The sequence below is a fragment of the Gigantopelta aegis genome, chromosome 2 (genome assembly GCF_016097555.1).
Source record: "Gigantopelta aegis isolate Gae_Host chromosome 2, Gae_host_genome, whole genome shotgun sequence".
NCBI lineage: Eukaryota > Metazoa > Mollusca > Gastropoda > Neomphalida > Peltospiridae > Gigantopelta > Gigantopelta aegis.
This window is the reverse complement of record NC_054700.1, coordinates 12,843,194-12,870,380: the sequence shown is the minus strand read 5'-3', so window position 1 is coordinate 12,870,380 and position 27,187 is coordinate 12,843,194. Positions and strand designations below refer to the sequence as shown.

Below are 27,187 nucleotides of genomic sequence, written 5' to 3'. Positions count from 1 at the left end.
TGGCATGAAAAATCCCCCATTGCCCGAGATGGGATACGAACCCAGTACCTACTAGCTTCATTAAGTCTGATGGGATAACCATTACACCACCGAGGGTCTACTACTTTACAGTGCACACCATTCACATCATCAGCTGGTTTCATGCACAAGTTTGGTTTTTGAGGGGTTTTTTTTTTAACGACACCACTAGAGTACATTGATTTATTAATCATCGGCTATTGGATGTCAAACAGTCATTTTGACACAGTCATAAAGGAAACCTGCTACATTTTTTCATTAGTAGCAACAAATCTTTTATATACACCATCCCACATACAGGAAAGCACATACCATGGCCTTTGATATACCAGTTGTGGTGCACTGGCTGGAACAAGAAATGGCCCAATGGGCCTACCGACCACACATCAAGCAAGTGGTTTACGACTGGGCTATGTCCCATCCCTCTGATGCACATGTTGTTAAAGAGTAAAGTGCTGGTACTACGCTGTTCATAGTCGTTACTAAAGTGAACCAAATTGTTAAAAACTACGATAAATTACTCTCCTACCTTTAATTAAGTCAGATTTTCTCCACATTTTGTCCAAACATAAATCGTGAAAAAACCATTACAGTGTCACAGATTCCACATACGATACTGTAACGATGTCACGGATATCGACTTTGCTGAGATTGCATAGGGCAAAATACATGCAATTTTTCACCATCTGCATTTTTTATTTTTTTTATTTTATGGAATGAGTAATGGGTTTTTTCAGCTTTGTGTGTGAACAAAAAGTGGACTAACGATAATTAAAGGTAGGGGAGTAATTTATCGTAGTTCTTAACAATTTGGTTCGGACTTTAAATATTACAGTGTAAACATAATGTTCATGTCGGACACAAGTACACTGTATGATCTGTATCACATTAATTCTACAGGGATCGAAATACTACCATCCCAACCATTTGTTGCCAGTCACCATCGCCATGGGCCAGGAGGTGTTTTAGTCTAGGGTCCTGTCAGACTGTCAATTATTTTCCATTTATACCTGCACATTAGTTTTAATAAAATACATGTATGTATCAACATCCAAATATTTGCAAAACTGATTTCACTATAGTTTGTTGTGTTTAACAACACCACTGGAGCACATTGATTAATTAATCTTCGGCTATTGGATGTCAGATGTAGCGGGTTTCCTTGGATGACTAGGAGCCAGAATCGCCACTCGTAGTCACCAAAGGAAACCCGCTACATTTTTCCTAATGCAGTAAGGTATCTTTTATATACACTTTTTCACAGACAGGAAAGCACATATCAGCCTTTGACCAGTTGTGGTGCACTGGTTGGAACGAGAAAAAATCCAATCAGTTGAATAGATTCACTGAGGTTGTTCGATCCTGCGACGCAAGCACCCCAGGGGAGCACTCGACTGACCGAGCTAAATCCCACGCCACCATTTCACTAAAGATGTACATAATATAAACCACAACATTTATTAGAATTATAATGTTTCTCTTGGTTATAGAGGGGGGACGTAGCCCAGTGGTAAAGTGCTTGCTCGATGCACAGTCGGTCTGGGATCAATCCCCGTTGGTGGGCCTATTGGGCTATTTCTCGTTCCAGCCAGTGCAGTTTTCACTGGCTGAAACAAGAAATAACCCAATGGGCCCACCGACGGGAATCCACCCTAGACCCACCACACATCAAGCAACCGCTTTACCACTGGGCTACATCCCACCCCCAGTGTTTTTGAATGAAATGAAACTTTTGAACCAAAATTACGGAATATTAATACAGATAGAGTACATAATATGTATTATTTACTTTTTAATTAATATGGGAAATTATAATTGATGTGTTGTGAATATGGTACTCCGTTCCCTCGTTACGGACATACTATTTAACGGGTGATGCAGGAGGCATGTTATGGAATCTACATTTCACAACACAGATCAATTATAATATATTTTTTCAAATCAACAATGTAAATTTTGGAGAAAGCAGAACCTAAAGGTAAATAACTTGTGAAAACAAAACAAGTAAAATTTGTGTCATTCTTTAATGGCTGTTCAAGAAATTAATACATGAAAGGTTTGACATTTTTTCTAACTCCCCTTCACCATAAAATAAAATAAAATACAATAAAATAATCATTAATCCCCTACAGGTCCAACTGGAGGAGACTATAGGTTTTGTCTTCACCCTTCTGTCTGTCCCGTCTACCACACATTGTTTTCCAGACGATTTATATTGCCTAGAGGATGTACATGTACAAGTAGAGCTGAAATTTTGTTATGTGCTATTACAGATCAAGTTTGACTTTCATGGCAATTTACCCATTTTTCGCAAAGTTATATGGCCCTTGAATTGAGAACACCAAACTTTGTTAGGCCAGGTAGGGGACATGTATTTCTTTAGCAGTACTCTCAGAATGTATATACTTCTTTTTGAATGTATATACTTCTTTTTGAATGTATATACTTCTTTGAATATTTAAAAAAAAAATTATATTCTTGTAATAACTGTAGTCGCTGTTATTGTCATATTTTCATTATTGTATGTTATTAGGAGAGGGCCTTTTAAGTTGGATAACTTGTGCCCAATCCATTTGTACCTTGTATGCAATAAAATATGTTTCAATCAAACTGTCAGAATGCTTGTTTGTATTAAAATAATCCAAGTTCCTTCCACCCATCCCCCATATAATCATCCCCGGGTATTGCCTCACATAAAACAAACATGTCCTGAATTTTGTTTGTTTTGTTTAATGACACCACTGGAGCACATTGATTAATTAATCATCGGCTATTGAATGTCAAACGTTTGGTAATTCTGACTCGTAGTCATCAGAGGAAACCAGCTACATTTTTTCTAAAGCAGCAAGGCATTTTTTATATGCACCATCCCAGACAGGATAGCACATACCACAGCCTTTGATATACCAGTCGCGGTGAACTGGCTGGAATGAGAAGTAGCCCAATGCGCCCACCGACTTTACCACTGCGCTAAGTCATGCCTCAAATACGCCCAGAAGTTCAAGCTGTTAGCTTTAGTATTTAAAGAGCACTCAAGTCTAGGGATTTTCCAATACTGTGTCATGCTAGTGTTGTTATAGACTGTCATCATTAACATTACCTTGGGTTTGTACGGTCTTTTGCCAAATATTGAACTTAGAAGTTACTTAACTACCAAAAAACTACTTTGAAAATTGCATGCTGTTTGTAGATCTTCTGCCATTTTGACTCCGTGGCCAATTAAAAATGTTTAATACTTCAGATTAATCCTTGAATTACCATGAATGTTTTACGAATTACATCCGATTAGTGTCTTCTGTATGGTCACTCACAAGTGGGGTGCACATCCCCCCTGGCCCCCAGTTTCTACGAGCCTGTGGTTCTACTAAAATTCATCATGAGTCATTGTAGTTTGTTAGCTCTTTTTAACACCCATGAATGTTTCACTAATTACATCCGATTAATTATCAGTACGGTCTTTTTTTTTTGTTCAGTACAGTTCTACTAAAATGCATCAAGAGTTTGGGACAAAGGTTTCAGTTCTTCTGAATATCCATGAATGTTTCACTAATTACATCTGACTAGTGTTCAGTGCAGTTCTACTAAAATGCATCATGAGTTTGGGCTGATGGTTTCAGTTCTTCTGAATTAGCATCAATGCTTTACTAATTACATCCGATTAGTGTCTTCCGTACGGTCGTACTAAAATTCATCGTGAGAAACTGTAGTCTTGGCCGAAGGTTTCGGCTCTTCTGTATAGGCTTCAATCACATCCTCTTCCAAAAGCTTGTCCTCAAACAGAACATCATTTGGATCAAAGGGAAACATGTCCCCGTAGTTGACCAGAAGTGATGTGATGTTGAACGTCATTATCTCATCCCAATTCAGCACTTTGTTATTGTCAGTGTCCATAAATTCAAACATCTGCAGAAAAAAACAAAAAACTCATGGCTTACATTGAACATTAAAGGGATATACCCTAGCTTTAAACACTAAGGAATATTTTTGACTATGAGAGCCGATTTTGTTAACTGAAATCATACAATGTATCTGATATTAATAAAAGCCTTCCACCATGTTCCTTTATTGTACTATTCTTAAGGGATCACCTTTTCGATTCTGTGTGCAATCCGTTGCTGTTCTTTGTCAGATTTGGGATCATTAGCCACTGCACCATCGCCAAGAGTCGACTCGCTGGAGAAATACGTATCGAGGAATGTGCGCTTGTTCACCTCAGACATGTCGACAAATGGATCAAACAGATACAGCCTGCGAAAATATAACAAGCCTAAACAATTCAAATTAATAGTTACCTAGTAATTTCAAACAATTTTAAGTAGGTTTTTTTTTAACACCACCACTAATTAACATTAATCATCGGCTACTAGATGTTAAACATTTGGTAATTCTGACTTGTAGTCGTCAGAAGAAACCTGCTATATTTTTTTCCCATTAGCAACAAGGAATCTTTTATATGCACTTTCCCACAGACGGGTGGAACGCAGCCCAGTGGTAAAGTGCTTGCTTGATGCGTGGTCGGTCTGGGATTGGGCGGAACACAGTCCAGTGGTAAAGTGCTCGCTTGATGTGTGGTCGGTCTGGGATTGGGCGGAACACAGTCCAGTGGTAAAGTGCTTGCTTGATGTGTGGTCGGTCTGGGATTGGGCGGAACACAGTCCAGTGGTAAAGTGCTTGCTTGATGCGTGGTCGGTCTGGGATTGGGCGGAATACAGTCCAGTGGTAAAGTGCTTGCTAGATGCGTGGTCGTCTGGGATTGGGCGGAACACAGTCCAGTGGTAAAGTGCTTGCTAGATGCGTGGTCGGTCTGGGATTGGGCGGAACACAGTCCAGTGGTAAAGTGCTTGCTTGATGCGTGGTCGGTCTGGGATTGGGTAAAGCGCTCGCTTGATGTGTGGTCGGTCTGGGATTGGGCGGAACACAGTCCAGTGGTAAAGTGCTTGCTTGATGTGAGGTCGGTCTGGGATTGGGCGGAACACAGTCCAGTGGTAAAGTGCTTGCTTGATGTGTGGTCGGTCTGGGATTGGGAGGAACACAGTCCAGTGGTAAAGTGCTTGCTTGATGTGTGGTCGGTCTGGGATTGGGCGGAACACAGTCCAGTGGTAAAGTGCTTGCTTGATGTGTGGTCGGTCTGGGATTGGGCGGAACACAGTCCAGTGGTAAAGTGCTTGCTTGATGTGTGGTCGGTCTGGGATTGGGAGGAACACAGTCCAGTGGTAAAGTGCTTGCTTGATGTGTGGTCGGTCTGGGATTGGGAGGAACACAGTCCAGTGGTAAAGTGCTTGCTTGATGTGTGGTCGGTCTGGGATTGGGCGGAACACAGTCCAGTGGTAAAGTGCTCGCTTGATGTGTGGTCGGTCTGGGATTGGGCGGAACACAGTCCAGTGGTAAAGCGCTCGCTTGATGTGTGGTCGGTCTGGGATTGGGAGGAACACAGTCCAGTGGTAAAGCGCTCGCTTGATGTGTGGTCGGTCTGGGATTGGGCGGAACACAGTCCAGTGGTAAAGCGCTCGCTTGATGTGTGGTCGGTCTGGGATTGGGCGGAACACAGTCCAGTGGTAAAGTGCTCGCTTGATGTGTGGTCGGTCTGGGATTGGGCGGAACACAGTCCAGTGGTAAAGTGCTTGCTTGATGTGTGGTCGGTCTGGGATTGGGAGGAACACAGTCCAGTGGTAAAGTGCTTGCTTGATGTGTGGTCGGTCTGGGATTGGGAGGAACACAGTCCAGTGGTAAAGTGCTTGCTTGATGTGTGGTCGGTCTGGGATTGGGCGGAACACAGTCCAGTGGTAAAGTGCTTGCTTGATGTGTGGTCGGTCTGGGATTGGGCGGAACACAGTCCAGTGGTAAAGTGCTTGCTTGATGCGTGGTCGGTCTGGGATTGGGCGGAACACAGTCCAGTGGTAAAGTGCTTGCTAGATGCGTGGTCGGTCTGGGATTGGGCGGAACACAGTCCAGTGGTAAAGTGCTTGCTAGATGCGTGCTCGATGATTGGGTGGTCGGTCTGGGATTGGGGTCGGAACACAGTCCAGTGGTAAAGTGCTCGCTTGATGTGTGGTCGGTCTGGGATTGGGCGGAACACAGTCCAGTGGTAAAGCGCTCGCTTGATGTGTGGTCGGTCTGGGATTGGGCGGAACACAGTCCAGTGGTAAAGTGCTCGCTTGATGTGTGGTCGGTCTGGGATTGGGCGGAACACAGTCCAGTGGTAAAGTGCTTGCTTGATGTGTGGTCGGTCTGGGATTGGGCGGAACACAGTCCAGTGGTAAAGTGCTTGCTTGATGTGTGGTCGGTCTGGGATTGGGCGGAACACAGTCCAGTGGTAAAGTGCTCGCTTGATGTGTGGTCGGTCTGGGATTGGGCGGAACACAGTCCAGTGGTAAAGTGCTCGCTTGATGTGTGGTCGGTCTGGGATTGGGTCTGGGAACACAGTCCAGTGGTAAAGTGCTCGCTTGATGTGTGGTCGGTCTGGGATTGGGAGGAACACAGTCCAGTGGTAAAGTGCTTGCTTGATGTGTGGTCGGTCTGGGATTGGGCGGAACACAGTCCAGTGGTAAAGTGCTTGCTTGATGTGTGGTCGGTCTGGGATTGGGCGGAACACAGTCCAGTGGTAAAGTGCTCGCTTGATGTGTGGTCGGTCTGGGATTGGGCGGAACACAGTCCAGTGGTAAAGTGCTTGCTTGATGTGTGGTCGGTCTGGGATTGGGCGGAACACAGTCCAGTGGTAAAGTGCTTGCTTGATGTGTGGTCGGTCTGGGATTGGGCGGAACACAGTCCAGTGGTAAAGTGCTTGCTTGATGTGTGGTCGGTCTGGGATTGGGCGGAACACAGTCCAGTGGTAAAGTGCTTGCTTGATGTGTGGTCGGTCGAACACAGTCTGGGATCGGTGGGATTGGGAGGAACACAGTCCAGTGGTAAAGTGCTTGCTTGATGTGTGGTCGGTCTGGGATTGGGCGGAACACAGTCCAGTGGTAAAGTGCTTGCTTGATGTGTGGTCGGTCTGGGATTGGGCGGAACACAGTCCAGTGGTAAAGTGCTTGCTTGATGTGTGGTCGGTCTGGGATTGGGCGGAACACAGTCCAGTGGTAAAGTGCTTGCTTGATGTGTGGTCGGTCTGGGATTGGGCGGAACACAGTCCAGTGGTAAAGTGCTCGCTTGATGTGTGGTCGGTCTGGGATTGGGCGGAACACAGTCCAGTGGTAAAGCGCTCGCTTGATGTGTGGTCGGTCTGGGATTGGGCGGAACACAGTCCAGTGGTAAAGCGCTCGCTTGATGTGTGGTCGGTCTGGGATTGGGCGGAACACAGTCCAGTGGTAAAGTGCTCGCTTGATGTGTGGTCGGTCTGGGATTGGGCGGAACACAGTCCAGTGGTAAAGCGCTCGCTTGATGTGTGGTCGGTCTGGGATTGGGAGGAACACAGTCCAGTGGTAAAGTGCTCGCTTGATGTGTGGTCGGTCTGGGATTGGGCGGAACACAGTCCAGTGGTAAAGTGCTCGCTTGATGTGTGGTCGGTCTGGGATTGGGCGGAACACAGTCCAGTGGTAAAGTGCTCGCTTGATGTGTGGTCGGTCTGGGATTGGGCGGAACACAGTCCAGTGGTAAAGTGCTTGCTTGATGTGTGGTCGGTCTGGGATTGGGCGGAACACAGTCCAGTGGTAAAGTGCTTGCTTGATGTGTGGTCGGTCTGGGATTGGGCGGAACACAGTCCAGTGGTAAAGTGCTTGCTTGATGTGTGGTCGGTCTGGGATTGGGCGGAACACAGTCCAGTGGTAAAGTGCTTGCTTGATGTGTGGTCGGTCTGGGATTGGGCGGAACACAGTCCAGTGGTAAAGTGCTGCTTGATGTGGTGGTCGGTCTGGGATTGGGTCGGAACACACAGTCCAGTGGTAAAGTGCTCGCTTGATGTGTGGTCGGTCTGGGATTGGGCGGAACACAGTCCAGTGGTAAAGTGCTCGCTTGATGTGTGGTCGGTCTGGGATTGGGCGGAACACAGTCCAGTGGTAAAGTGGCTCGCTTGATGTGTGGTCGGTCTGGGATTGGGCGGAACACAGTCCAGTGGTAAAGTGCTCGCTTGATGTGTGGTCGGTCTGGGATTGGGCGGAACACAGTCCAGTGGTAAAGTGCTTGCTTGATGTGTGGTCGGTCTGGGATTGGGCGGAACACAGTCCAGTGGTAAAGCGCTCGCTTGATGTGTGGTCGGTCTGGGATTGGGCGGAACACAGTCCAGTGGTAAAGTGCTCGCTTGATGTGTGGTCGGTCTGGGATTGGGAGGAACACAGTCCAGTGGTAAAGTGCTCGGCTTGGGATTGGGCGGAACACAGTCCAGTGGTAAAGTGCTTGCTTGATGTGTGGTCGGTCTGGGATTGGGCGGAACACAGTCCAGTGGTAAAGTGCTTGCTTGATGTGTGGTCGGTCTGGGATTGGGCGGAACACAGTCCAGTGGTAAAGTGCTTGCTTGATGTGTGGTCGGTCTGGGATTGGGCGGAACACAGTCCAGTGGTAAAGTGCTCGCTTGATGTGTGGTCGGTCTGGGATTGGGAGGAACACAGTCCAGTGGTAAAGCGCTCGCTTGATGTGTGGTCGGTCTGGGATTGGGAGGAACACAGTCCAGTGGTAAAGGGCTTGCTTGATGTGTGGTCGGTCTGGGATTGGGAGGAACACAGTCCAGTGGTAAAGTGCTCGCTTGATGTGTGGTCGGTCTGGGATTGGGCGGAACACAGTCCAGTGGTAAAGTGCTTGCTTGATGTGTGGTCGGTCTGGGATTGGGCGGAACACAGTCCAGTGGTAAAGTGCTCGCTTGATGTGTGGTCGGTCTGGGATTCGGTCTGGGATTGGGAACACAGTCCAGTGGTAAAGTGCTCGCTTGATGTGTGGTCGGTCTGGGATTGGGAGGAACACAGTCCAGTGGTAAAGCGCTCGCTTGATGTGTGGTCGGTCTGGGATTGGGAGGAACACAGTCCAGTGGTAAAGTGCTCGCTTGATGTGTGGTCGGTCTGGGATTGGGTGGAACGCAGCCCAGTGGTAAAGCGTTCGCTTGATGTGCGGTCGGTTTAGGATCGATCCCCGTTGGTGGCCCCATTTGGCTGTTTCTCGTTCCAACCAGTGAACCACGACTGGTGTAACAAAGGCTGTGGTATGTACTATTTTGTCTGTGTCATGGTGCATATAAAAGATCCCTTACTGTCTACTCTGCTATAGCAGTGTGTTTTCTTCAAAATATCTAAATATGATTGCCTTCTAATAATCCGGCTTGTTGCACTAAAGTAGTGCGAGTCGGTGGGGGGGGGGAGGTGGGGGGTAGTAGGCGTGGCTTATTTTTTGGGGGTTTCATCGAGATATGAATGAAAAAAAGTAAGCACCTCTGGATCAATCAGATTGCCGTAAAGTGTATAGACGCAAAGAAAATTTAATTATAAAGCTATACACAAAATTCAAGGTCAATATCTCAAGGCATTCTAAAAATAAAGCATCCAGAAAACTATATGTGAGATGGATGGACAGGTAGACAGACTGACGGATGGACAGACCGACAAAAGGATGGAGATGAAACCTATAATCCCCTCCGGTTGGACTGGTAGGGGACTAAAAATGCTAACCATGATTTGTCAGCCCTTCGTCATTGTATCCACATCCTATCCCAATTCAGTTCTTCTGTGTATTTATGTAGGGCTGAAAAAAAAACTTGTTTTATTTAACGACACCACTAGAGCACATTGATTTATTAATCATCGGCTATTGGATGTCGAACATATGATGATTTTGACAGAGGAAACCCGCTACATTTTTCCATTAGTAGCAAGGGATTTTTAATATGCACCATTCCACAGACAGGACAGCACATACCACAGCCTTTGATATACCAGTTGTGGTGTACTGGCTGGAACGAGAAATGGTCCAATGAGCCCACCAACGGGGATCGATCCTAGACCGACCGCGCATCAAACGAGCACTTTACCACTGGGCTACATCCTGTCCCCAGGTCAACTAAATGTACTTTTAAACTTACAGCCTGGCTGTTTACAAACACCTTACGTGTACAGGCTCCCATTTCAGTAAAGGAGGGGAGTGGGAGCAGGATAGGTTTTGCCCAAATTAAAAACAAATCTGCCTGACATTATTTATTCATATTAACATTACTGCCAAACGGTTATATAGGGTTGCAAACTAATCACTGCATATTCTTACATTTGTAGGAAGAATGATGGAAATACATGTTAATATATTGTCAGTTTAGCACATTTTACCCAAATATCTCTTATTTTTGCCTGAATTTGAGGATTGCTCCAGCACTAGGGAGGCAGTTGCCTTCACCTGCCCCCTCCCCCTCGAATGCTTATGACAAACACTATTAAGCATAAAAGAGCCACCTGTGCAGTGGTATAGCATGGATTGCCAGCTGCCAGGGCAAGGCAAGTATTGCACCCACTAACCAGTGGACCGTTAGCACTCCCAGAGTCCCTTACACCAGTCCAGAATTTTGCGCCCAGGCCAACTGCCCACGCTACGCCACTGCACCTGTGAATATATGCACCAGAATGTGAGATGTAGAATGTCGGAGAGCTCTACTACTCTTGAGTACTTGCCTGATTCGTTCTTCATAGGGGGCTCTGGGATACGAGCTTAACATTGTTGGTCTGGGCATGCCAGCAGCCTTGACACAGTCCGTTGTGTTGAACCACGGGACATGTATCCACCATATGTTGACAGCCAGATTCCGACTTCCATACGAGTTCACTTGGTGATACCAACTAAAATGAAAGAATGAAGGAAGAAGGAAGGAAATGTTTTATTTAACGACGCACTCAACACATTTTATTTACGGTTATATGGCGTTGAACGTATGGTTAAGGACCACACAGATATGGGAGGAAACCCGCTGTTGCCACTTCATGGGCTACTCTTTTCGATCAGCAGCAAGGGATCTTTTATATGCACCATCCCAAAGACAGGATAGCACACACCATGGCTTTTGGTGTACCAGTCGTGGTGCACTGACTGGAGCGAGAAATAGCCCAATGGGCCCACTGACAGGGATCGATTCTAAACCGACCGCGCATCAAGTGAGCACTTTTACCACTGGGCTACATTCCGCCTCAGAGATTAGTGACCGAGTCATAAGGTGTACATGTTAGAATATTCAGTGCTTTCAAATACATGTACTACATACCAGTATTCTACAGTTAAACAGTGCATGGGTCACTATGGTGTATTTTGTTATTACAAGGACTGCCACTTCCCACGACGATCCATTATACTTTGTAGGAGAATGCCACTTCCCATGAGATACAGGGAAATATCAAAATGGTTTTGTTACCCAAATAGTGATCATGAAATGTGAGCATATCGTGCCACACTGATATGGCATTCACCACTTTTAAACTGAAAAGGGCATTGTAAGGATGGCATAGAACTGCAACACCCCCATCCATCTCCCAGCTCTGCCGATTATATAATGCAACCCATCCCCTCAGTTGAAAGGTGAATTCAGACACCTAGGCTTCATTGGCTATATGTATAGCCCTTTGACCCATCACAACAGCAGCTGCTGTCGTTGACCCACCACAACAGCAGTTGCTGTAGTTAACCAACACAACAACTGTTGTAGTTAATCCATCACAACAGCAGCTGCTGTAGTTGACCCATCACAACAACTGCTGTAGTTGACCCATCACAACAACTGCTGTAGTTAATCCATCACAACAGCAGCTGCTGTAGTTGACCCATCACAACAACTGCTGTAGTTGACCCATCACAACAACTGCTGTAGTTTACCCATCACAACAACTGTTGTAGTTAATCCATCACAACAGCAGCTGCTGTAGTTGACCCATCACAACAACTGCTGTAGTTGACCCATCACAACAACTGCTGTAGTTGACCCATCACAACAACTGTTGTAGTTAATCCATCACAACAGCAGCTGCTGTAGTTGACCCATCACAACAACTGTTGTAGTTAATCCATCACAACAGCAGCTGCTGTAGTTGACCCATCACAACAACTGCTGTAGTTGACCCATCACAACAACTGTTGTAGTTAATCCATCACAACAACTGTTGTAGTTAATCCATCACAACAGCAGCTGCTGTAGTTGACCCATCACAACAACTGTTGTAGTTAATCCATCACAACTACTGTTGTAGTTAATCCATCACAACAACTGTTGTAGTTAATCCATCACAACAGCAGCTGCTGTAGTTGACCCATCACAACAACTGTTGTAGTTAATCCATCACAACAGCAGCTGCTGTAGTTGACCCATCACAACAACTGTTGTAGTTAATCCATCACAACAACTGTTGTAGTTAATCCATCACAACAACTGTTGTAGTTAATCCATCACAACAGCAGCTGCTGTAGTTGACCCATCACAACAACTGCTGTAGTTGACTCATCACCATAACAAAGAAAGAAATGTTTCATTTAACAATGCACTCAGCACATTTTATTTATGGTTTTATGGCGTCAGACATATGGTTAAGGACCACACAGATATTGAGAGAGGAAACCTGCTGTCACCACTTCATAGGCTACTCTTTTCGATTAGCAGCAAGTGATCTTTTATATGCACCATCCAACAGACATAATAGTACATACCATGGCCTTTGTTACACCAGTTATGGAGCACTGGCAGGAACGAGAAATAGCCCATTGAGGTCACAACAATTGCTGTAGTTGGCTAATCTGGTGAGTTTATGAAAGAAGGGCAACAGAATTATGGAAACTAAAAACGAATTATTTAATTACCTTCTAGGAATGACAAGTAATCCCCCTTTTCCATTGTAGCATTTATCTTCAGTTACCTTTTAGAAATGAACAGGAAATCTCCCTTTTCCATTGTAGCGTTTATCTTTAGTTGCCTTCTAGAAATGACAAGTAATGCACCTTTTCCATTGTAGCGTTTATCTTCATTTACCCTTTAGAAATTAACTGGCAATCTCCCTTTTCCACTGTAGCGTTTGTCTTCATTAACCCTTTAGAAATGAACAGGCAATCTCCCTTTTCCATCGTAGCGTTTATCGTTAGTTAGAAAATTTGTTTCTAATTTTCATTATTATTTATACTTACCTAGTGCTAGCACAACAAAAATGCTATTCAACCTGAGTCATACCTACACACTGCAGAATTCTCTCCCTTGCCGGATATGCGCAATGCTATCCTTGCACGGGCTACCTGTAGGCCTAACTTCATTCTCGGTTCAAAGTCCACCCAAACCCACCGAGGGAAAGCCTCATAGGGGTGGGCGGGAGGTATAGTTTGTTGTGCTAGCACTAGGTAAGTATGAATAATAATGAAAATTAGAAACATATTTTCTAATAGTCTAATTCAACTTACGGTGCTAGCACAACAAATATGCTATAACGGACGTGCAATGACACTGTTAGAGCACGTGAATTCAACATTAATGGGAGGAGGTAAGAAAATAGAGGACTTACCAGTACCCAAAAAGCTCCTTTGAAGTAATGACATGGAGATAGGACGAACCACGACATACGGTAACAAGGAGTCAAAAAACTTTTGGGAATAAAAAGGGGCTTCCCAAAGGAAAAACTCATCCCCAAGAAAGGGAAGAAAAACATCTCCCCAGGGAGAGGAAACGGTAGACAACACTACAAAAAAAAACCATCCCTCAGAAAAGGGTAGAGTGTTAAACATGTCCGAAGCATGAATCGATGGCAGATGGACGGAAAAGAGGTCGACCCCTTTCCGTTGCCCTGCGCACAGACACGACGTGTTGAGGGAGAGATTCCATACCCCTGAAATGTGTTGATCCAACAGATGCGCCCCGTACCCGTGCAGCGACGCATCCGTGAAAAGGATCAGATCCGGAGCAGGGGGGTGCAACGGAACCGATAGGGACATGCACTTGTCCGACAGGCACTCCTGTATCGGATGAGTGAACCATGGGCCCAGAGGCACTATCATGTCCCAATTGTGACCGTCCCACCGTGGGGACAAATGCCACTGGAGTGGTCGTTTGAATCGTCTGAACCGCACGATCAATGAGGCCAGAGATTCGAGGTGGCCCAACACCACGTTGAGAGATCGTACCGTAGTACTTTGCTCCCCCATCAAACGTCGCGCCGACGTTTGAAAATTGTGGATACGCGCATCGGTGGGACGAACCGACGCTACCACAAGATCGAAGACCACTCCGAGATATGTGAAAATCTGAGTCGGCGTTAACTCCGATTTCACCCAATTGGGAATAAAACCCAATTGGAGGATCGTGTCCAAAACCAACCCGACATTGGTCTGACACTCCTGTTGCGACGAAGCTGGGATCAACCAATCGTCTAGATAGGTATGCATTCGAACCCCTAACAAATGAACATGACCTACCACCGCTTTTACCACACGTGTAAAAGCATGGGGACTCGTCGCCAAACCGAACGGGAGCACACGAAACTCGTACGCTTTCCTGTCGAACAGGAAGCGCAGAAACTTCCAAAACGTCTTGTGCACCGGGACATGGAGGTATGCGTCTTTCAGATCGATCGACGCAGCCCACTCCCCAATTTGAAGCAGGTTCCGGACCGAATGAACCGTTTTCATTTTCATGGAAGGAACATCGACGTAGACGTTCAGTGGCTTCAAATTTAGGATTGGTCTCCATTTCCCATTTTTCTTCTGGGCGAAGAAAAGATGAGAATAAAATCCAGGAGTGTCCAGACCGACTCTCTGGATGGCCCCTTTGTCGAGAAACTCGGCAATCATACTCTCCACTAAAACGCGCCGATCCGCGGACGGTAACGGCGGCATTCTCGGAGTGGAAGTAAGAGTGGGGATCGAAGAAAAGAGTATTTTGTAACCGTGTCGAACGACCGACAGAACCCAGGGGTCGAGACCAGGCAGCTTGCACCAATTTCGAAGGAAATAGCGGAGCCTGCCCCCCACGGGTATGGTTGCTAACGGTACCTCCGAAAGCAACTGCCGATCGTTCACGTACCCTCACCCCAACCGCTTACCACCCGTAGGCGCAACGCCTTTGGTGGACTGAGAACGAAACGCAGCACGACGTTTGCGTTCTCGCTTAGCGGAAGACGGGTTGTTACCTGGTTGCCTCCTAGTGTCAGGAACCCTAGGGATCTGAGCCGACTGTAAAACAGCAGCCTTTTTCACAGGAGGCGGCTTGAACCCCGAAAACGTGGACCGACGTTTACCAGAGGTTGAGGGTTGAGTGTTCGGGACTGGTCGCGACAAATCCTTGTCTAGGACAATATTAAAATCGGGACCGAAAAGTACATTTTCCCGTACCGAACGTGTACGAAAAAACGTCTTCGCAACGTTTGACGCACTCAAAACCCGCCAGGTAATGGTCACGCCGTAACAAAAGATTCTTCGCAAACAATCGGCCAGATAACTGAGCGATATGCTTAGAGGCTTTTGACGCAGCCTCCAAACAGCCTTTCGCCATCGCGGGAAGGCTCTCGACAGCCTTATCCAAGCCAAATAGGAACGTACCTAAATGGTTATTAACCTGGAACATCGACTTAGCCAGCCGATCGAACGATTCCCAGATCCGCGATTGGCAATGACACATGCGGCGATGGGGAACAAGCGGCTCGGACACTAGCGGAAACGACCGCCGGATGTTCGAGAAAATCCGCCCCCAACGTCTCATAGGAGTCGGCACGAAAAATGCGCGCTCCCGTTAAGATTTTCCCCGTAGGCAGTGCCGTTGGGTACTCATCAACACCCACTCCCAGGATACGATCACTGCCAGTGATCAACACATCAATGTCACAAAGTGAACTGTGCGCCTCTTGTGCAAGTGGTAAACCCGACTCCTCACGAGGAGTGACCAAATTCAAAGAACGGTTCCCGAAGGAGACACCCTTGAATGTAGGCTGGGCCTCAACCTGAGGTATAGCGTCCCTGCATACCTGTCGGACTTGGTCCCTGACAAAAGCCAGAACCGCCGGATAATCGCACTCCTCCTCTACCTCCGAACCGAAGTGAGAGAGAGCTGGGTCAGCGACAGAATCCGGTCCAACCGACGCTTCCTCTGAAGCCAAGTCACTGTCCATTGGATCCCGAAGATCTACATGGACTCCTCCCCCTAATCGAGACGCCCCTGGGGCAGCGTCTCCCGAGACGGAAACAATAGGAACCGAACGACAATCCCTAACTGCATCGTCAAACTTCTGTCGAGACGCAGTTTCTGCTGGTTTTGGCGGAAAATCAGGGGGGGGGGGGGGGGGGGGGAATGGGAGCCGCGCCCGACAGTCCCGTCTGCGAAAGCAATGATCCCAACTGAGGCGAAGCGTTAAAAAATTCCACAAAACTCCGAAACAACGTTTCCTGAAAGCCTAACGGTCGTTCCTGCGCCAAGTGCGGAACGGTCGGAGTTTGCGACCACAGAGTACCCCCAGCCGAGGGGTATCTGCGCGAACCTCGTCCTCTATCGAGTAAAGTCGAAGAGGTAGGGACCAAAGACAGTGCAAACTGTGAGGAGATGTCCGTTGCTACCGAAGTCACCGGACCCTTGGCGTAAACATATGCAAACGGAGGACCCAAACGGGATGAGTCCTCCACCCAACGGTAAACATCGGTCGGGATGCCATCAGAGACGGATCCCGGCATCGTAACAACTGGCTCAGTTCGAAGCAAACTGGCAGAACTCTCCTCGGGCCTTGAGAATGCTGAGGTGCCGAAGCGACTGTCAGCAATCGAAGGCAAAGTCGGGGCCACCTGCTCTGCGGACGAAGTAGTGGACCTATGCACAACGGAATGCATGTGCTCGGTAACCGATGAAGTCGTCAAAACCGGTGCCGCGACGACTCCACCCTGCCCCCCACTTCTGTTTGTAAAGGTAACCGTAACGACGATGGCGACGCCCGCGACGAAGCCACACAAACAGAAGAGGCGCCGTCACTAACGAAGACGGCTCACTTACCACGGTCACAATAGGAGCCCGGGGGGGGGGGGGGGGGGGGCGCTCCCGAAGTATCGGTAACTGTACTCGTAACACGGACCGACGAAGATACACCCTTGTGTTTTCCCCCTTTCCGGACACTTTTCGAAGTGTCTACAGACTTATGGGACCTACCCACTAAGTCCGACTTGCCGACTACTGCCGAAGCAGACGACAAGATTTTGCTGGTACCCGAAACCTGAGTCTGCGAACCGAACCGAACCGAACCCACTGGTCAGGCGACCACGTGGCGCAGATCTCACACTGACGGTCTTGAGAACAAGACCGACAGTCCGGACACAACACGTGTGTGTCTTTACGTCGTAAAGGAAATGGACAACCATCTCGCGCACAAACTTTCCGTGCGCTAGCTGTCAACGAACTCGCGTCGGACATGGTAAATTCAACACAGAATTCCCAACTACCAACCATATGTCAAGTTCAACCGAAAAACAAACACAAAATTACAAGTAAAGAAAACTTTTTGCCAAAGCTTAACAGGTGTTAACAGGTGGACTGCAGAATTGAGAATGAAGTTACAGGTAGCCCGTGCAAGGATAGCATTGCGCATATTCGGCAAGGGAGAGAATTCTGCAGTGTGTAGGTATGACTCAGGTTGAATAGCATTTTTGTTGTGCTAGCACAGTAAGTTGAATAAGACTATTACCTTGTAGGAATGACAAGTAATCCCCCTTTTCCATTGTAGCATTTGTCTTCATTTACCCTTTAGAAATGAACAGGCAATCTCCCTTTTCCATTGTAGCGTTTATCTTCCGTTACCTTTTAGAAATGAACAGGCAATCTCCCTTTTCCATTGTAGCGTTTATCATTAGTTACCTTCTAGAAATGACAAGTAATGCCCCTTTTCCATTGTAGCGTTTATCTTCATTTACCCCTTAGAAATTAACTGGCAATCTCCCTTTTACATTGTAGCGTTTATCTTCATTTACCTTCTAGGAATGACCAGGCAATCTCCCTTTTCCATTGTAGCGTTTATCTTTAGTTACCTTCTAGGAATGAACAGGCAATCTCCCTTTTCCATTGTAGCGTTTATCTTTAGTTACCTTCTAGGAATGAACAGGCAATCTCCCTTTTCCATTGTAGCGTTTATCCACGGGATGTTCTTGAACTGGGGGAACGTGTCGTAATCCACGTCATCGACGTTCACCTCGCTGTATCCACGATCTGCTACGAACCCCTCACTCTCGACTTTATCTTGGTGTTTCTAAAATATCAACTTGGGAAATTAAGTTTCATGAACCCCTTGTTTTTCACTTTATCTTTGTTTCTAAAATATCAACTTCGGAAACTTGGTACATGTTTGATAAACCTCTCTCTCACTCGAGTTTCTCTTTGTGCTTGTAAAATATCAACTTGGGAAATTAGTAAGTTTCTATCAACTTGGGAAATTAGTTTATGAAACCCCCACTCTCACTTTATCTTTGTGTTTCAAAGATGAACCACTCACTCTCCACTAAAATATTTCTCGACTTTATCTTTGTGCTTCTAAAATATCATCTTGGGGGAAATTAGTTTGATGTACTCTCCACTTTATCTTTGTTTCTAGAATATCAACCAGGGGATTTAACACAGGCTTTTTCTTTAAAAAATAATGTGTAATTGGGGGAGCATGGCCCCCGTGCACCCACACCTGGCTACGCCAATGAGAGGCCGGTTAGAGGACAATTCAATGATCATTAGCTATTCACGACTCTAAAGAATATGATTCTACTCACTTTGTCGATGAATATAAGCTGCTTCCTCCCGTCGAGCAGACAGTTGATGTTGTGGTAGGTGTCGAGGTGAAGGACAGATCGCGTGCCACCGCCACTGAACCACATGATGTGGCGCTCTAGGCGCCGCTGCATGCCCCCGCAAAGCAAACATTTTGGTACAGGTATCTCATCTGAAACATTTCACAAGTTTCAAACCATTTACTGGCGTGGTCAATCTGATTAAAATCAGCTCTACTGGTCTCACCAGTAGATCTAACAGCATTGCGTGGACTCCCATGTCCAGGTGACATTTTATCTATAAATAACAATTTAAATATCGACCAATTGCACTTCGCCTTTTATAGCGTTATTCGGAAGCATACAAATTCCAAAAATATCGTGCGAGACTATATGCAATAGGCGAACTTGTTGGTCTATTTCAACATTGAAAAAACAGGAACGTGCAGTAATAAACTCTGGATTGTATACTAGTATAAACAGATTTTATGGCTATACCATCACGTTGGGTTTTTTTCGTCGTAAAACGAATTTTATATAAAATTTTATATTGAAATTAGTTTCCGGCATACTTCGTAATTCACCCGAATCATTTTGTTTACCCTCGTCATAATCCCGAATGTTTTTAAATTATTTTCAAATCACTGGCATGATTTTGCAAGTAAGATTTTGATTGGTCGAATGAATGGTCTACTGGACATGAGCTCCAACGGGCTGCTGTTAGATCCACATGTAATAGTGGAGCTAATTAGATTGTGGCATGGTCAGAGGTCGAGTCCGTGGTGCCCGTGCGTCTATCTTAAAGAGTATCCTGACATGTCTGTCTATATTATATATATGTTTCAGTCTCTCTCCGTCTGACTCACTCTACCCTCCTTCTCCCTTCTCTCCCTCCTCTTTCCCCTTTTTCCTTTCTTTGTCTTTCTCCCCCCTCTCTGTATCTCTCTAGGTCTTATCACTGACTGCCTCAGTATTTGTGGGTGTGCGCACGTGTGTGTGTGAGTGTGTGTACATACCTAGTTGACCAAAAGTACTGTATATCATATATCTTGCCTTTAACACTGATTTTCGAAACAGATCCGACCTTTGAATTTTGCGAATGCGATAGTTTCATTTGCGTGTCGCTCGCGTAAGTGTAGTTTTGCGTAACCCATTTTTCGTTCGCGCATAAAGTTTATGATATCATTCACATGGTCATGATGGGTTACGTAAAAATGAAATGGGTTACCTGAACCCTTAGACCGAATATTTCTGTCTCTGCCACTGAACATAAAATATCAATATAAAATAGACAAATCATTAAAAAAAAAAAATAGGCCTAAAACATGAAATAAAGCTTTACAGAGACAGAAATATTCGATCTAGGTAAACCTTAAGGGCACGCACACTGTGCCAGCACGCCACAGAGTCGGCACCTCAAGCTACATGCGGCACCCAAACAGGTGATACATGTGACAAACCTTTCATCGACGTTGTACCAGCACTCCACTGGGTCTGTACGTTAAGTTATATGTTGCACCCAAAACAGGTGACAAACAGGTGATAAATGTGACAGACAGGTGATAAATGTGACAAACCTTTCATTGATGTTGTACCAGCACTCTACACAGGATCTGCACCTCAAGTGACATGTTGCAATCAAACAGATGATAAATGTGACAAACAGGTGATAAATGTGACAAACCTTTCACTGACGTTGTACCAGCACTAAACAGGATCTGCACCTCAAGTGACATGTTGCAATCAAACGGGTGATAAATGTGACAAACCTTTCATTGACGTTGTACCAGCACTACACAGGATCTGCACCTCAAGTGACATGTTGCAATCAAACAGATGATAAATGTGACAAACATGTGATAAATGTGACAAAGCTTTCATTGACGTTGTACCAGCACTCTATACAGGATCTGCACCTCAAGTGACATGTTGCAATCAAACAGATGATAAATGTGACAAACCTTTTATTGACGTTATACCAGCACTACACAGGATCTGCACCTCAAGTGACATGTTGCAATCAAACAGGTGATAAATGTGACAAACATGTGATAAATATGACAAACAGGTGATAAATGTGACAAACCTTTCACTGACGTTGTACCAGCACTCTATACAGGATCTGCACCTCAAGTGACATGTTGCAATCAAACAGCTGATAAATGTGACAAACAGGTGATAAATGTGACAGACCTTCCATTGATGTTGTACCAGCACTCTACACAGGATCTGCACCTCAAGTGACATGTTGCAATCAAACAGGTGATAAATGTGACAAACCTTTCATTGATGTTGTACCAGCACTATACACAGGATCTGCATGCCAAGTTACATGATGCACCCAAACAGGTGATAATTTCATAAATGTGACAAACCTTTCATTGACGTTGTACCAGCACTACACAGGATCTGCACGCCAAGTTACATGATGCACCCAAACAGGTGATAATTTCATAAATGTGACAAACCTTTCATTGACGTTGTACCAGCACTACACAGGATCTGCACGCCAAGTTACATGATGCACCCAAACAGGTGATAATTTCATAAATGTGACAAACCTTTCATTTTGTCCTTGACGTTCTGAATCATGTAGACGTCCTGGTCGTGGTAACTACTGAGAAACTCGGCCAGGGTTTGTTGGCGGACGCCATCCACCCTGCGTACTTCCTTTTTTCCCTTCTCCACCGTAACCTTGCTTGATCCGTACGTTTTTCTGAAACAGTGACGATAAGAGGAGTGTTTAGCATTTGAAGTGATACGGGGCGGGACATAGCCCAGTGGTAAAGTGCTCGCTTGATGCGCGGTCGATGGGTAATTTGGCTATTTCTCGTTCCAGCCAGTGCACTACGACTGATATATCAAAGGTCATGATATGTACTATCCTGGCCTGTGTGGTATGGTGTATATAAATATCCCTTGCCACTAATGGGAAAAATACAAATTGCAAGCCATTATAAGGGCTAAAAACGAGTTTCCCATACATCGACGGCCATCAATAGGCTACGTTCCAAAAACGAGCCACTCTTGGCATACTAAATTAAAAAATAAAATCTATCTCCCCTTTTACCTTTTGGTGAACCGTTCAAAAATGTGCCAAAAATCTTTCAAGAAATTGCACCTTTTTTTTTTTGCTGACTTATAAGTTGTAGAAGCATCACGAGGGGTATATGGCTTTTTATGTACCCTCTGTGTGTTCTTTTACCCCGAGCCGAAGGCGAGGGGGTAAAAGAGCTCACAGAGGGTACATAAAAAATCATATACCCCGAGAGATTCTTCTACAACGAATTTATCTTGCCGACATGTTAAACCATATAGCCAAATAACAATAATTATTGTTTGGCGTTATTTTGATTAACAACTTATTAACGGAGCCGTACCACGCGGACGCGAACGAAACCACTTGCCAGTGACGAAAAATAGTTCAATCGATAAACGAGTTTTTAACTTCATATTTTTGACAGACTCTCCAGCTGACTCACGATGAGACTAGACGTGTGTCCGTGCGCTCTCGACTTGCCCCCCCCCCCCCCCACCTGGGGGGACTGATAGCCAGCTTTGGCTCCTTGTTGGAGTTTAGGGTCACCTATACCGGGTCACGGGCGACCGTGTCTCTGGTATATGGAGACCCGCCTCCAAAGAAGAGGACCGGAGGAACTGGAAGAGGAAGGAGAAGGAAGAAACCCGTGCTGGGGACGGCTCAGGAAGGGACAAAGCTGGCGGCTCAACCGCCAGTGGCGCTCCCTTCTGCGTCGCCGCCCCCACCGAGTTCTCCGGAGAGGACGCGACAGCCATCGGCACCCGCATCCCCGGACTTCGGTGCAGCGGTCAACTTTAACGACCGCTCCCGTTGAGTCGTCACCAGGATTTGTTGCTGTGGCGGCACCGAAAAGGAAGGCGTCATCACCGACCACCCAACCAGCCAAGACCAAGCCGCCGCCGGAAGCCGTCCCCCTGAAAGAGGAAGAGAACGAGGACGAGGACGAGGACGAGAACGAATGGATCCTGGCCCTGGGTGGACTTCGTCATCAGCTCCACCCGTACATGCAAGGGGACACTCTTCAACCGACCAAACTCCGGGGAGGTTTCGCTAACATTGACTGGAAGCCAATGGAGGACGGCAGCAGCTACGAAATCCACCACAAGACCTTTGGTAGTACGCCGGGAGTGATCGTGACCCACCGAAGGGACCAGATATATAGACAGTGCGTCATGGTTTTGAAGATGGACAACAGGTCTCTTCACAAGATGCTCAGAGCAGACTGCGGCCCCGGTTACTCCACGGTAGTACAGGCTCTACGCCAGCGACAACACCAGCTGCCGACACTCCGAGCAACTCCAGGATCCCCGAGATAACCAACCTTAACTAGGACAGGTAACCTCCTTTGGGCTTAGTTGGACTTTAAACATTTTCGATCGAGCTTCTAAATTCTTATGTTTATTTTTTTATAAATAGTCCAACGCACTTTACTTTGGCGCCCGTTCAGTTGCTCAAATCACCTTAAAACCTTTTCGGCCGAGCAGTCAAATTTATTTTTGGGTTTAAATTCATAGTCCGGACATGATGCTAGGTGCAGTTAGTCTCCGTAGACATAGGTTTTTCTAGCTAGACCCGAAGGAATCGAAATTCAGCCAGTCAGAACACGGCCCATTTTCGGTGTCTACTAGTCGGTCCGCGCAGTCGCTGGACACTACTAAATACTTGTATTCCAAATTCCGCCCACCTCAAACTCCCCCTGTCCTGGACTTAGTCACTGGCGAAGTCAGAGATTAAGCCCATGACAGGCGTACGTGAAGCTTTCGTGGCATATATGTACGTTAAACCCCTAAACAACAACACATTTTTGTAATACGAAATTGTCTGAAACAGATATTAATAACAAAAATAAAAAAACACTTCTTTTTTTTATCAGAAATGTATGTAGTAAAAAAATAAAAATATTAAAAAAAATAAAAATTAAAAATCGCGCATTAATACAATAACACCACGACCGTAATTAGGTGGCAGAGTTCAACATTGCAGCTTTTAAAAGTATTGAAATAGTGTATTTTATAGTAAAAATAAAATTAATTATGTATACTTGATTGATTATCAATGTTATTTATAATCTAATTATTGCTTTAGCATTAACTGGGGCGGCTGGAAACTGTTGGAAATTACAGACGGGGTATAAAAGAATTTGGCTCCGCCCACAGGGGGATAAGGGATTTGTCCAACAGCAAACAACCAATGAGATTAAAGAATTTTACATGAAGGTGAGATAATAAAAATTCAATAGCCGGTTGGGCTATTTGTCCTCCCATGCACTTGCCAGTCCACCCCTACCCTTTTCCTGTCCTGGACGTAGGAGCCGGCTGAGGACAGCACCTGTGCCCATGACAGGTGTGCACGACAACAGCTTCCTCGGAATATGCATGCAAAACCCCTTGACCTGACCTAAAGGACAACTGTAGCGGGTTCCGTTCTAAGACTATATGTCAAAATTACCACATGTCTGATACTCAATAGCCAATGATTAACAAAGCAATGCGTTCTTGTGATGTCGTTAAACAAAACAAACTGACAAAGTAAAAGGAAATGCTTTATTTAACGACGCACTCAACACATTTTATTTACTGTTATATGGCGTCGGACATACGGTCAAGGACCACACAGATAATGAGAGAGGAAACCCGCTGTCGCCACTTCATGAGCTACTCTTTTCGATTAGCAGCAAGGGATCTTTTATATGCACCATCCCACAGACAGGATGGCACATATCACAACCTTTGATATACCAGTCATGGTACACTGTCTGGAACGAAAAATAGCCCAATAGGCCCACCGACGGGGATCGACCATGAACGACAAAACCGTAATACATGGTCAGGTCCTTTCTCTGCACAATGCAGAGTTTCGAGTTGAATGGGCATTTGGCAAAACAGCGGTTGATACCATGAATCCCTGGAAAGTGTACCGCCCGTTCCCCCCCCCCCCCCCATTAGTTATCGATCTAAAGAGGGATTTTTTGATGGGGTATATATAGAAAAGTGGGGCATGGGGCCCTAACCCTAACTCTATCCCTAACCCTAACCCTAACCCTAACTCTATCCCTAACCCTAACCCTAACCCTAAACTATTATAAATGATGGGGGGAACGGGTGGAGCTCTTGCCGAAATGTATTTGACATGTAACTTTAGTCTTAATGTTAAACAGTGCATAGGCGCCGGAAATGGGGTGGGGGGGGCAGGGAAGCACTGGTCCCCCAACTCTGAAACTGGGGGGGGGGGCACAATATGCATAATATGAACTCATTTAATAAGTGCCACCCCTCCCCAGTTGCTGCCATCTTCCGACGCCTATGCAGTGTGCATGGATTTTAGCAAAGGGGTGGGGTGGGGGTGGGGTCTCAACTGTGTGGCGAGCGAAGATTATTGGGGGTTCGAGACACAAGACAAGCTCCTCCAGAAACTGTATTGAAAAAACAAAAAAGTTAACTTGAGCGGGGGAGCCGGGATGCGGGGCTGCAGGGTTGGGGGCGCCTGGGGCTCTGTTACTTGGAAACATCATACATGTCGCATGTTACATTGACAGCTAACAGGGACCAGTCTCTTTAATTCTCGGGATAGTGTTTGACAGGAGGTTTGGGGAAGCTGTGTTCATATACCTATACGCTTGTTTTGTTATAACTTACCGCAAATAATCATCTGTCCACTTCTTATAGGCTGGGGAGTCCATTTTATCCAGTACAGATTTAAACAACACAGGTTGTCCAGGCAGCACGAACCATTCATAGAAATACTCAGGAGTTGGGAAATTGTCCATGACGGAAATCCCATGTAAGGGTGGGTAGCTGCACAGAGGTTCCGTCTTTTTTACCGTCACCTTCTTGGGGATGTCACCATCTGGTGTAGGCGTATCATCGGAGATGTCAACGGTAAAAGCTTGCTTGTGAAAACACAGCAACAACAACAACGTCAAAGGAAACATCCTGGCCAATAAATACATGACTGTCAAGCTTTACGAGTCTTTGGTCCGTTTTGTTGGTTATATCAGGTTATGATTTTTTTTTCTTTTAATTGAAAACTAAACTCTTAACACATTCGAACAAATTTATAACTGTTAATTTAAGTTACCGTTTTCTGCTGCTAGTAAATCAGGTAGTCTAAAGATAAAATAAACAAATTTAAAAATATAGTTTTATCAGTTGCAATATTATTCAGTAATAGCGAAGATCGAAGAAAGTAGTTTTCAATAAAATTGCCAACGTGGTTTGATCACACACGTACACTAGATACTGTGAGCGACTTTCGCCAAAGAGTTCATGGAAATAGTGAGAAAAATGAAACACGTGGACGCAGGTAGAAATTGGTTTTCACACTGTAGTCCGTGCGATGTGGCTCATTTGGAAGTGGATACAGATGGACTAACGTAACAGAAACCCGCAAAAGGTGACAGTGAACAGACGGACGCACGGAACCCACGATTATGTATGAGTAAATATGTTAACGTCAGGGCCGTACCTACCTTAAAACAAGTAGGAGTATCTTAGTAAAATGGGTATCCAGGGCCGTAGCTAGGATCTTTTTTGTTGGGGGATGGGGTGCAACTGAATAGTTAATAGTCTAAAACTCCTAAAACGGTTAAGAAGAGAATTTTCTTTAAAGGGACAGACCCTAGTTTTTAAACACCAAGGCATATCTTTCACCTAAACCCCGGTTTCAACCCATAACAATGGACACTAAGTTTGGTTAATTTACAAACCTGCAACAAATTTGGATACAATAGAGTCTGTGAAATACCCTTAAAAATAGACTAAAACGCGATTCAATAATCATTACGTCACAGACGCACGTGCATTTTTAAAAACATGAAAAATGCATCATGTGGTATTATAAACACCAGGATGACCTGAAACACTTCGTTTCTATGGAAATGGATAATTTAAACAATAAAATATAAGTAATGTTTGATTTCAGTGATCATAAACGGCTCTAATAGTGAAAAATATGGCTTAGTATTTAAAAACTAGGGTATTGTCCTTCAAGTTTCTAAAAATATTTCCGGATTCCCCTCCCCCACGCCGCTAGCTACGGCCCTGGGTATCGTAGTAGTAAACAGGGTATCGCAGTAAACGGGGTATAGGGACATGGTGATCAGGCCAGTCGGAACCGTTAGGGGAGGAGCACTTGAGGACATAAATGTACGCTTTTTCTCCCTACTCTACATAAATAAAGATTAAGATCTGGCTCAGTCAGTAGAACGCTCGCCTGATGCGCGATCGATCTAAGATCGATTACCGTCGGTGGGCCCATTGGGCTGTTTCTCGTTCCAGCCAGTGCTCCACAACTGGTGTAACAAAGGCCGTGGTATGTACTATCCTGTCTGTCGGATGGTGCATATAAAAGATCCCTTGCTGCTAATCGAAAAGAATAGCCCATGAAGTGGCGACCGCGGGTTTCCTCTCTCAATATCTGTGTGGTCCTTTGCGTGAATTAAAAGAACATGCCCGAATCTGGACAGTAGCAGTTATTCATATTAGCATT

The 27,187-nt window shown here is 45.6% G+C and overlaps 1 protein-coding gene across 1 annotated transcript; it reads right to left on the bottom strand.

Annotated features, from left to right (window-relative positions):
* Window positions 1–2,866: 2,866 nt before the first annotated feature.
* On the bottom strand, window positions 2,867–25,966 carry LOC121376899 (bifunctional peptidase and arginyl-hydroxylase JMJD5-like). The gene is made up of 7 exons (XM_041504685.1): window positions 25,336–25,966; window positions 21,222–21,376; window positions 18,664–18,833; window positions 17,992–18,152; window positions 10,593–10,757; window positions 4,107–4,266; window positions 2,867–3,921 (listed from the first exon to the last, which is right to left on the bottom strand). The coding sequence occupies exons 1-7, from the start codon at window positions 25,647–25,649 to the stop codon at window positions 3,700–3,702; spliced, it is 1,347 nt and encodes a 448-aa protein (XP_041360619.1). The 5' UTR covers window positions 25,650–25,966; the 3' UTR covers window positions 2,867–3,699.
* Window positions 25,967–27,187: the final 1,221 nt, after the last annotated feature.